The 12,925-nt window shown below is 41.8% G+C and overlaps 1 protein-coding gene across 2 annotated transcripts; it reads right to left on the bottom strand.

Moving 5' to 3' along the window:
• Window positions 1–4,679: 4,679 nt before the first annotated feature.
• ctsh (cathepsin H) lies at window positions 4,680–8,949 on the bottom strand. 2 transcript variants are annotated; one of them, XM_030377635.1, is made up of 12 exons: window positions 8,735–8,949; window positions 8,501–8,532; window positions 8,305–8,410; window positions 7,921–7,991; window positions 7,691–7,795; window positions 7,299–7,385; window positions 6,657–6,712; window positions 6,460–6,541; window positions 6,070–6,138; window positions 5,586–5,692; window positions 5,067–5,198; window positions 4,680–4,946 (listed from the first exon to the last, which is right to left on the bottom strand). In XM_030377635.1, the coding sequence occupies exons 1-12, from the start codon at window positions 8,814–8,816 to the stop codon at window positions 4,877–4,879; spliced, it is 999 nt and encodes a 332-aa protein (XP_030233495.1). In that variant the 5' UTR covers window positions 8,817–8,949; the 3' UTR covers window positions 4,680–4,876. The 2 variants fall into 2 exon arrangements, with proteins under 2 accessions (XP_030233495.1, XP_030233494.1); XM_030377634.1 differs by having other exon boundaries at window positions 8,720–8,925.
• Window positions 8,950–12,925: the final 3,976 nt, after the last annotated feature.

The following is a 12,925-nucleotide window of genomic DNA, read 5'->3' as shown; positions in this document are numbered from 1 at the left end:
GTCATCAGCATAGCAATGATGGTCAATATTGTTATTTTGCATGATTTGCCCTAGTGGGAGCATGTAGATGTTGAATAAAGAGGGTCCTAAGATCGAACCTTGGTCACGTTGGTTGATTCTGATACAAAGTCGCCAATGGAAACAAAGTAGTTCCTATTTTGTAGGTAGGACCTGAACCAATTTAAGACAGTGCCTGAAAGCCCCACCCAGTTTTCTAACCTTTCCAGAAGTAATGTATGGTCTACAGTGTCGAATGCAGCACTGAGGTCAAGTAGCATTAGTATTGAGGTTTTGCCAGAGTCTGTGTTAAGACGGATGTCGTTTACAACTTTAATAAGGGCGGTCTCAGTGCTGTGCAGGGGTCGAAATCCTGATTGGAAGGTGTCATAGCAACCAGTTGATGCCAGGAAGTGATTTAGTTGCTGGAGGACAACTTTCTCAATGATTTTACTTATGAAGGGTAGATTTGATATTGGTCTGTAGTTGTTAATAATAGAGGCATCTAGGCTCCGCTTTTTTAAAAGGGGTTTAATAACTGCAGTTTTCAAAGCTTTTGGGAACTTGCCTGACTGGAGAGAGTTGTTAACTATCTGCAATATGTCTACTGCTAGGCAGTCGAAAACATTCTTAAAGAGGTTGGTAGGTATAGTATCAATGATTATAGTTCCTCCAAAAATATGGTAAAATTCTCCCATACTTGTTGTCAGGCAATGTGACGATTGATTATAAAGTGTATTCTGCTTGGCTCTCTCTCCCTCTCATACAGATGAGAGAGGGAGATGGCCGACTGTGATTAGTGTGGGTCTCTCTGAGATCAATATTTTTTTTACAGCAGGAACCTGTAAACAATTAACCTGGACTGGTAACCGATTAATTTAGAATAGATTAATACAGGGAAAAAAAGACATGCAGGGGAATGTTAGCACTACACCCTCTATTCTGAATGATGGAAACCAAGGGGATATTTGTAACCTTATTCAGAGGCAAGATTTCATCCCTGCTCTTCTAGTTCTACAGAATCGCTCTCCTACTTTACCACCAAGAGCCATTCCTGTTCGTGATGGTGATCCTTGGCAGTATGAAGTGTTCTTCAGAACATTTTAGAGAGGAGTGGAAAGAAATTCAGATGACTACGGCGACCCTTACATGTACTAGAGCAACACAGAGCTGCCAACATTTGCTTCCTGCTCAGGGCTATAAAAAAGCAAAATATTTGCTCAAAGAACCTTTGGGTAATGAAGAAAAGATCGCCACTATATATATGGATTAAGCATTTGCCTGGTCAGTGATCAAATCAGAGGATTTCAAAGCATTGCATGCATTCTCCCTGTTCCTTAGAGCCTGTTGCAATGCAATGGAACATCTCACCTATATGGAGAAAATCAATTGGAGTAGTGGATGTCCTACTTTGTACCAATACTATTTAAATACAGTTGTACCAAAGATATTGTATTTTTATTACAATAGTAATATTAGAAATATTGCAAAGAAGCCCACAACATAACTACTTACATAGCCTGTTAAATAGGGCTTATTTTAAGGGTTCCCGAATGCATCGTAAATATCATTTTGCGCTTTTGTGCAATGCCTTATTCATATTGTAATTATAATTTGTTTAACGTCACTTGTTTGTTTAATACCGTTTTTTGTTTGATTAGTTGTCTAAATTACAGAAAAACTCAAAGGCATAAAGGCAGTCTACGCAGTATCTGTGTTAGTGTGTGAACACAATGATTGGTGGTCAAATTGGCTGTGACATGGCGTTTTCCTTTACATCAAAAAATACATTTTCACCATAAATTGATGCAGAAAAGGCAATATTTGGCTGCAGAAAATTTCACCAGAATGCAGGAAATTAAGTGCCCAACTTTGAGCTATGAAGCTGTGATTGATATTTGCACAAAATGTCTTAATTTCAATTTTTTTTAAGTGCTTTTCAAGTGCCCACTTTTATTTATGTCTGGATCTCGTGGATTCTGCTAAAACCGTCACGATAGAAGAACTACACCAGATATCTGTCATGATCTGTCTGTTTCCTTGTCTTGTTTTGGTGTGTTTCCTGTTTTACTTTGGTATCTCTTTCTTGTTTCTCCCCATGTCCAGTCAAGTTTCCCTCCTGTGTGATTACTGCTCCCTCCCCTAATGTGTTTCAGCTGTTACTCGTTGCGTGCCCTGTGTTTGGTATTTAAGCCCCTGTCTTTCCTTTGTTCCTTGTCGGATGATTGAGGTTGGCAAAGCCACAATACCACAAAGTTGCATGTAAAGCCAATAGGAGAAGGAAAAAACGGAAACGCATAATGGGCCCCTTTAAGCTACAGGGTCACCCGTTAAACAAAAGGAAAATATGTAAGACTTAATAGACAGGTATAAGGCCTAACATGAAATGCTGTGTATGAGTTATTCACATAAAGTCTGGAATGCCAGTGCGTTGTTAGGCTCACCTTTAAAAGCAAAGATAGGCCATTAGCCCTAATAATTCAATAGTTAGTGTATTCATGAGTTCAGTCTTGAAAGAATGCCAGTTGTAAGGCGTCATCAAATTTTGAATTGTAAAACATAAACATGATCTTGACTTTGAACTGCATGAAATCAGTAAGGCTTTAGGGCTGTCCCAATGTCGAATTCCAAAGGGCCTGAGGTGAGGGTTTGAGTCCACACTTACCAAGCCCTTTCCATGGGTCTGCATCAGTGCAGACTAGTGATGGGTCGTTTGCGACCTAATCAGTTCGAATGAACAAATCGGTCCCATGGCCGATGTGGTCGATAGGGTTTACGTGTGGTCCATAGTGTTTAAATGTGGGTGATAGTGTTTAAATGTGGGCGATAGTGTTTACATGTGGTCGATAGGGTTTACATGTGGTCCATAGTGTTTAAATGTGGTCGATAGTGTTTACATGTGGTCGATATTGTTTAAATGTGATCGATAGTGTTAAATGTTCTTTTCCCTCACTCTCCACCTCATCCCTAACTCTCCACCTCAAGCTGGTGTGTAGTGAGCGTTCTGGCACCGATTGGCTGCCGTGCATCACCCAAGTGGGTGCTACATATTGGTGGTGGTTAGTGAGGTCCCCCTTCACTTTAGGCGTCTTTGAGTGTTATTAATTATTATTATTCTTCATGTTTAACCTCTGTTTTCCTTTTATTCGTAGTCTGTTTTACATAGTTTTGAATGATGACTATATGCTCTGTAAGGTGACCTTGGGTGTCTTGAAAGGCGCCTCTAAATTAAATGTATTATTATTATTATATTATGGCATTCTACTTTATTGATGCTTATATATAGAAGTTAGTGAACCCTTAATACATTATTTGAAGACGTTCAAGAAATTCAGCCTTGGTGCAGAATTACAGGAGAAAGGGATTGCACTCCCAGAGCTGAGCTGCCGGACCGCCGCCGAGCTACCCCCGCCAGACTTTTCAGCTCCCGGAAGACACCCACCAGAGCAGCCGGGAAGCTTCGGCGGCAGTTCAGCTCCCGGAGTACAATGTCCGGCAGCTCCGGCGGGTGGAGCTCGGCGGCTCTCCGGCAGCTCAGCTCCCAGAGTACAATCCCTTTCTCCTGCATGTCGGGGTTCTTGGACTTCAGAGAGTCAAGGCCAAACTTCCTTTCCCCCAATTCTTCTCAACCATGGCCGAGATATCCCCCACTACGAGTATTTACTTGTTGTGGAAGTGTCAGAGGCGTCAGACAGTCTTTATGATTCATAATATCATCCGAGGCGCACATAGCTTTTGGCCGTGATATTAGATATCATTTTATAGAAATACCTATATATAATATTATTATTGTATATTATATTATATAGATATAGAGCTCCAGAAGTCCGCAAACAGCAACAATCCCTTCCCTTCTCCTCCATGCTGTGGTTCAATCTGACAGCTCATTGGTCAATGGGCCGCAGCTCATTTGCATTAAAGTGACAGACACCAGAAACAGCGCATTCTGAAGGGACTGAAACAGAGTAGCAGTAGGTGAGATTTTTTTTCCAAAAGGCTATTTCCAGCAAACAGCTTCAAAAACATTTTTCTGGAACTCAAATACTATGTTTACTTACTAGATTTGCATGGGCACAGACAAAGCCCCCTGATTCAAACATACATATTTCTACCCTTTAAAATATCCTGAATCAAATTGTTCAGTATCCCTCATAACGAGACCTTCTCAATGTCAAGAAAAACAGACTCTCACACCTCCCTATAATCCGCCAAAGCTTCCGATACAATAATCCAAGAGAAGGACATTTTTCTTTAGACCGATACGGAACCCACTCTGGTAGAGTTGCATTGTGCAGTGACCTTCGTTCCTTCCGAGCTGAGAATATCATTGTTGTTTATCATCATCATTTGCTTTCTTCAGTTTCATAAACACAATACGTTTTTAGGGTTTTATTTGAACCATATATACATGGCTAATCTTACCTCCTTAACATGCACTTTCACAGAAGGGGACCTAAAAAATTGCCTCAACTGTCATAATTTACTAAATGTATTTTACACAGACTGCACCTAACACATTAGTTTAACAATAAGTTTTGTTTCTCTCTTATATAAATGGTAAGGCCAACAACTGCCACGCACCTTTTGCATGTAATTTGAAACTGACAAAAGCTGTGGGCTGGTTATTTTAAATAAGTTCTGAAAAAAACCAATATGCGTGACTAAGAAAGAAAAAAAAATGATATCCTCTAATTTGTCTTTTATTCATATAGATTGCATTAACATCACCTGAATTTAGTGTTAAAGTCAAACATTTTTAAAATAACTGCATATAAGTAGACAGCATTCCATGTCACACGTTGACTATTCTTGTTCCCTTATGGTTTGACTTCCTGTTCAGCTTTCACTTCTTCTTCACTGGTTTTGGTTTTGTTGTCAGTCAGACCAAAGGGTATGAAGAGCAAGCCGCCAGTCCACACATATTCCTTCCTCGTTCGATAAGGAAATATCTGAGGGGAAAAAATCCTTTGAGACAGTGGAGTACAGAACACACACACACACACACACACACACACACACACACACACACACACACACACACACACACACTGTTTCTGTTCTCTATTTACCCATCGATTCCCCAACTGGGGCCCCAGGAGTTCTTCACGATCCAATATGGTGCCCCTCCTTCTTCCTCCACGCCATACCCCACAGCCAGCACGGCATGGTTCACAGTGTCCGTAGTGTTGCTACACATGGAGCTGAGAGCACAGCGCAGGGAATTGGTCACCAGTTGTACTAGAACCCACCTGTACAATGTATTAGTAGTGTACTTAGATGGTTATCCATCCTACATTCGGCTACATTACAAACCACAGTGTGACTTTCGAAACAAACTTTGATCACAACACACTTATAAATGAATATACATATTATATTATCCATATAACAACTTGTAAAAGTCAAATAAAGTGCCTTTTCTCTGCTTCCATCTGTCACAACTTCATTGATTGGTCACTGGATTATCTCGTGTTTAATCTAGAATGTCAGGAATTTGACCATGACCCTACCTTCTTTTAAATTGAATATACATGTGTATTGCCCCCAATGTAAAAACAGTGTGTAGTTATGAGAAGCTGCCCCCTCACCTGGTATAAACTCCTTCCTTGTAGTGCATGAAATCAGAGGTGACCTCAAAGCCAAGACTGACAGGGTTGAGTCTGGCAACTGCATCAACCATCGCCTTCTCATCATACTGTAACAGACATAGAGTAATATCAATGGGTTGCAAGGAAGTCAGCTGGTCGAGGTTATGATGGTCAAACTGTTCAAATGATCAAGTTTATGTAATGACATATTGTGCACCTAAATAGAACAATGAGCAGTGCAAGTAACAAAATAATCCAGTAATAGATTAAGGTTGGTTAACACTATTATAAAGAGATTATACTGTAACCAAATAGTTTTTATTTCACATTCAAAAAGGACAAAACTGGTGTTTGTAACAGGGGACTTCCAATGATATCTTTGTAACCCAAAATAAATAATTTACTTGACATCAGTCATTGAGTCTATGGTTATTTCTGTTTGGAATTTTATGACTAGTGTTTGTCGACATAGCTTCACACTCACAGAGGTTATGTTGATCACATCTCTGACGAAAGCAGCCTCCAACCCAGGCACAAATTGGCAGGGGGCATCCTATAACAGAGGCAGACCATTATTTAGCATGTATCAACAATAAGCATTTCCCTATTTTATCACCAGGTATGATATAGATTACCCATTAGAAGTAATTTTAAGAAATCAACCCTTTAGTGAATTAACAAGTGTTTCAATCCAGATGATTGATGGATGGACCAGCCTACCAGTTGCTATCGTCTTCTGGGTAGGCTAATGATCTGTGTTCATCAGGGGGGTTGATTTTTTAAATAGCTTGTAATGGCTTTTCAACAGGACACCTGGTACTGAAAGAGGGGTCCATTTATACATGCATGGTTAGTCTTTTTAGCAGGAACATACTGAGCCTTTGTAGGGATAGTCTGCTTCAGTCATAATGCCCCCGTTGTATCTGATATACTCAAACGCCTGACTAGGAAGCCCCCTGTGGAAACAAAACAATAGTGTTCATTAGCTCACTGATAAGATGTTGGTGCCTATAGTTAAATGTTTTATTGTAATGGATCATTCTTGAATGGCTTCTATTTATACTCACTTACCCATTGCATCCGTGGTTGTTGAAGGCCTGGGCACAGTCTACTAGTTGCTGCTCAGACTGAAACAAAAGCAACAGAAACAATGTGATTCAACAGATATAAAATATACCTGATAATGGATAAAACACCATGACCATTCATTTACAGCAGACATTTTTAATTTCCAACAACTGTATTTAAAAGGTCAAAATATATTCAGTGAATATGTTAAATATTAGATATATTACATTAATTGTTAACTTATTAAACAAGTATGGATAATTACTGATTTTGAGACAGATTGTTAGTCATTACTCAGAACTTCCACTATTTCAAATGCATCCCTCCAGCAATTGATATTCAAAGGGCCCCTATATCTTTCCACCTCCCAACATAGGACCCCCTAGCATCTGGGCCCAATTTAGGTTTGAAGCTTGTCATGAATGCAGATATTTCATGTTTAAGCTATCTACAAGTTCAAATGAACCAACTCCAGTAGGCCTCATCGAAATCAGCTGTTCGGAAATTGAAAATCCCGGCTCTATTCAGAGTTCTAGTCTATGTTTAAAATGACCTGCCCCTGTTTGACCCGCGGTGGACAAACAGGGGCCCTCTAAACTCTCTAAAGGTAACTATTGATGGGTCACTGATGGACTATATTCTTACCAGCAGTAGGAGCTTCCCTCTTGCAATGGCAGTGACAGACTCCAAGCAGCCAGTGGTGGAAAATGTCCAGCAACTGCCACAGTGGCCCTTGGGAGACAAACAAAAACAAAACATAGTCTTGTCAACGTGAAAGTGGAACTTTTTTTGTCGTATGGTACAGCTATCGCTTATTAAACTGAATGAAATATTTTCATGGTTCAAACACAACAGGTTACATGCAGCATGCAAATAGCTTGCAATATCATCCAATTTGATTGTGGTTGCTTTGGATAAATCTACATCATACATCTAGCTGGACACACCCACGTGTGATTTCACTATAGGGGCCATAGGCTAATCAACATCTAACCTGGGTGGTGATTTAGGGTTCATTTTAACTAAGAACTTGGTACCTGGTTCTTGACTGGCGTCACAAAGTTGCCCAACTCCCTCCAGTCTACAGAGTCAGGGTAAGGTCCACTGCTGACTACATGATTCCCTTTGGTCGCGGAGCAGTTCTACATACACAAACAACCATGGGATTATTGTCTTGCCTATTCTAATAGTTGGAAAGAAATTTGAACATAGGCCTATATCAACATATTTCAGTAGCAACTGTAAATGTACAAAAAATATACTTTACCTGAGGCTCGGTCAAAAGATATGACTTCTTAAATTCTCCAAATGTCATGTCTGTGAACTGACTGAGCCCCACTATGGAATAATTGGAATGATATATACACTTGAGATTAGCATATAGGCATCATCATGGACTTTCATACAAACAGGATTCACTGAGTGCTTTACAACAGTAATTAAGATGATATTAAACAACACAGCCACATACAAACAAAATGCAGACCTACAAAAGCGTATACAACATATATAAGTACATATAAGATGAGCCCAACCCCATAAGAGCGCATTGATGATATGATGGAAAGGGGAAGAACAGCCAGTTGCTTCAAACAAAGAGAGAGTGCGTATGTTGTGCAACAATAAAACAATCTGACTTTAATCCGCCTACTTTTGAAGGAGTGGTCCCCGGCATTGTGATGATCGATCGTCCTCTTGTTCTCGGTGAATATCCGCAGCCGATAGCTGTATTCTGTCAAGTCATAGTCCTTACTGTGCTGTTGATCCAACCCAATGAGCGGAGAACAATGTTATGATTATATTACCCGCTGACACTATTCAGTTTTGCTTACTCATGTTGCACATACCTGTGACATCCATGTTTTGAAATGATACTCATCTGTTGAGGACATAATACATGGGTTATTATTACACCAGATAGGCCTACTATATTTTCCACTTAACAAGACTGACGCGGTATTGTCTGCAGGGCGAAAACATTCAGCGCAACACAAAATAAAATAGATACAAAAGTTATGAGCAACCAGGAAATTCCAGATATCGGGCGATTAAATTCAGTTATTCACATTTAGTACACCGACCTTCCAGTGGAACCAATGGTGTTAATTGCACTGCATATATAAGTGCAGTGAAAACCCCGACAGCGGCAGTGAAGCGGGACATGTTGTAGTCTTGCACTCTCTGTTGTTGTGCGCTGCACTTCCTTTAAAGACACAGCCTGCTCAGCTAAGGTTACTTTTGGAGCCTCCCCAAACCATTCTGATCAAGTCAGCTGCCGGGTTCGCAAACGGGGCTACTTTCCGGGGTTTATGCAAACTGAGAGTGTTTTCAAACACTGCCTTTTATGGGCTGTATTGCCACTTCCATAAAATAAAAAAACAGTTGAGCTGGATTGGTTATAATCTAAAAATCACGGATCCGTTATTTTAACTACGGAACTACGGTAAACAGCTTGTAGCGCAACTAATGTAAGTTAAAGGTATAGACACAGCCCCCGCATTGACTGTATGCAAGAGCCGTGAAAGTCCATGCATAAACCAACTATAAACAAACTAAATATTAAACTCTTCATATTTAATGTAGGCTACTCGAGTTTTCGCGTGCGCGTTGCGCACTCTCAACCTCTATTTTTAAAGGTCCCATGACATGCTATTTTATGTATTCTTTTAGGTATTAGTGGGCAACTACCACAATATTCGAAGACGTTCCCGAAATTCAGCCGTGGTGCAGACAGAGTTACAGCCACTCCGAGCCAGTCGCACATTGAGCTTCCCCCAAATGCGCTGTTTTGGCGTCTGTAGCTATAATGCAAATGAGGAGGAGCGAGGCGGGTCAAGGAGGAGGGTGGGGGTGTGGCCCTGAGCAGCCACGGTACCATGCGTTCTGTTTACAGTGGATGTATCGCATTGGCGAGGCGCACACAGCCTTTAGCCGTGTTCTGTAAATATTCTAGAACACACTGGAGTCCTGGAGCTCTATATCTAAATATTATCATATAGCCTACATAGATATCTATATCATATAATATATATTATCACGGCCAAAAGCTGTGTGAGCCGATATTATGAATCTCAAATGACCGCGTTGGGTTCTCCGACGTTCCTGGTTCTTCCACGTCCACATCAATGTGAAGTAGACTGAACCGCGACAAGGAGGAGAAAGGGATTGTTGCCGGGCAGCGCTTAGGCACCTCCGCCTCCGGCGGTGGTCCCTCAGCGGGGCTCAAGCGGGAGACATTCGCCGCCAACAATCCCTTTCTCCTCCATGTCGTGGTTCATGTTCTTGATGGAGTCAAAGCCAAAGTTCCTTCCCCCCAATTCATTCTCAACCTTGGCTGAGATAACCCCCACTACGAGTCTCGTTGTAGAAATACCAGAGACGAGAGTCCGACGTGTTATGCGCCATAACACCAAAAGCAGAACGGTTATCCAAATAACAAGGAAGTGTACAACACTTGCGTTACAGTCCTGGAGCTCTATATCTAAATAATATCATATAATACCTTGATATTTATATCATATAATACATATTATCACGGCCAAAAGCTGTGTGCGCCTCCAGACGATGAAACACAAACGACTTTGTCGGCTACTGCGAGGTCTCTGGTTCTTCCACTTTCACTAGCCTACTTTCTCTGAAGTAGACTGAACCGCGCGCTGCCTGCTGCCGGCTGCCCGCTGCCGGGCGATGGTGCCTCGCGGCAACTGGCGGCATGTCGCAGTTCATGTACTTCAGCGAGTCAAAGCCAAAGTTCCTTTCCCACAAATCCTTCTCAACCAGGGCTCAGATAACCCCCACTCAGTCTCGTTGTGGAAATACAAGAGACGTCAAAGAACCGACAAGAAACACTTGCGTTACAGTGTGTGTATTCACACACACACATGTGGCGCTGGCACGGTCGTGTCTCATTGGCGGGCCAACGTCTCTGGGCGGGCCAGGCAGAGTAAGGGGAGGTGCTTAGATGCTTTATGACGACATAAATAAAGACATTTCAAATCAGCGCGCTTTAGCCTTCGTTTTTTCAAAGGCGAGCAGAACAGCTAGTGCTCGTTTTACACCAAACGCAAGTTTTAGCCACTGGGGGACCATAGGCAGGCTAGGGGAACTCATATTTATGTTAGAAAACCTCATAAAGTGAGATTTTCATGCCATGGGACCTTTAATTACTGTAACGGGGTAATTGTTCAATGGAAAGTGTAGTATACTATGCATGCAAATCAATTATTAAATAGCTTTTACTGTTAAAATGCAAGGCAACTACCATTGGTTAGTTGAAAATAAAAATCATCTGAAGAATAGTGTGTGAAACAGGTTCCAGCCTTATCCCAGTTATGAACCAGTTGGTTTCACACCGGCCAGAGTCAGCCATGGAGCCGGCGAGAGCAACGTCATGACGTCACTGCAAACGTCTCCGCTTTCCCAGCAACCCTCGCGCCTTGCCAAAACTGTACAATCAGAAGAAGAACCCTCGCGCCAGCTTCAAACACAACAACAACTATTTCGTCTTCACGTCAATCCGTGTATGGTTCGTTCTTTGAATATTCCAATTTAAAACAAAATCAGAAAAAACAATTAACAGAGACGTTTTTTGGTTTTTCTGATTTAGTTTTGAAGCCGAAAAAAGGGCGAAAGGAATATACAAATAAACTGTATTTTTCAGTTTTTTAAAACAAAACGGGAAAACTGAATAATCCAGTTGCTTGTTTTGTTTGCGTTATATTTAGATAAAACCCCAATGAATGCCGGGAAAAGGGCACGCGGATTAAAAAAGAATACATATAAAGACGTTTCAAACGTTCCATCGAGTCTCCCGCATTCTACAATGGTCAGCTTTATTGTTTTCCGTGGGAGCCGGCAACTTATGCTGCGTTTTAATATCCATCCGTCTCGGAGGTCCGAGGACGTTGCCTAGCGACACGCACAAACACGCCCCTTTTCCTCGGACGGCGAACTCGCCATCTCGGTTGAACTCAGTGGTGACCGAGCAAAATTCCGAGAAAGAATTCAAGATGGCTGCGCCCATTGTGACTTGAAGTATGAACTGTTTTCATTGTGCTTGGACCACTTTGGTGGTTTAAATGGCAATTTCAATCACTTGTATTACTGCAATACCTTACTGCGTCCGTATCTCTGCCTATGTGGGAGGTCATGAGAGAGAGGTCATGTTTCCCGAAGCTCCGCTGGGCATTGGAAAGAACTACTTAATTCATCGTTCAGATCTACTTTATCTTATTTTATTTACCTAACAGTATATAGTTTGTTTCCGTCGTCCTCAATCGCTCGATTCAACAATACATTCACTTTTTACTCCCGGATCAGACCGCAGAAAAAGCCTTGGACTTTCCTATCGCCAACATGCCTCTGTATTCGGATATCTCAGGCACGGAGACTGGGAAATGCACAGACTGCGCCAAACTGAAACAGACATTGGCTTTAATTGAAACGAGACTAGCAGCAGTAGAAAAATGCAAAGGACTATCACAGGATACAGTGCCGATGGGTGAGTTTGCTGAGCTCACTCAGATACAGCAAGATGATCAAAGCTACACTGTATCCTTCCCGAAGCTGGACAAGAGAGAGACAGTTCCAGCTGCGTCTCACTGGAACAGAGTCGGCGCTAAGCCAAAGCAACATACCAAAGTGAATCAACAAGTTCACTCAACACCAAATGCTAAGCTTCCCAAAGTTATCAGCCGGATTAGCACGTCACTCAAATCAACCCTGCCACTGAAGAACCGGTTCCTGCCACTTCAAGAGTCCACGAACGCGCCTGCCACCGATGCACCCCTGAGCCCTGAGATGCGTCCGGACGGACAGTGCGGACAGAGACGGACCAACCAGTCGCCACAGAGGCGGGCTGCGCATGTGTCTGCCACCGTCCAACAAGGGCCCATCTCAGAGAAAGCAGATGAACCAGACACTCTGATTATAGGAGACTCAACTATCAAGGATATAACCGGTAAGAAGATCAAAACATGCATCTTCCCATATGGAATGGTTACTGATATCAACCATAAACTAGCCAAAATCATATTGGAATACCCCAAAATCTCACAGATTATTGTGCATGCAGGATTTAATGATATTCAAAGAGAACAGTCAGAACTTCTGAAGAGGGATTACACTGATCTATTGGATACACTGGACAAAATACACATCAAGTCTTCCATCAGTGGACCCATACCAACAGTTGACAGGGGAATAAACAGATTCAGTCGTCTACTTGCACTGAATACATGGCTTTCCAGAGTCTGCAATGAAAGAGGAAGGGA

Source organism: Gadus morhua, chromosome 14, assembly GCF_902167405.1.
Source record: "Gadus morhua chromosome 14, gadMor3.0, whole genome shotgun sequence".
In the NCBI taxonomy this organism is placed as follows: Eukaryota; Metazoa; Chordata; class Actinopteri; order Gadiformes; family Gadidae; genus Gadus; species Gadus morhua.
This window is presented reverse-complemented; position numbering and strand designations above follow the sequence as displayed.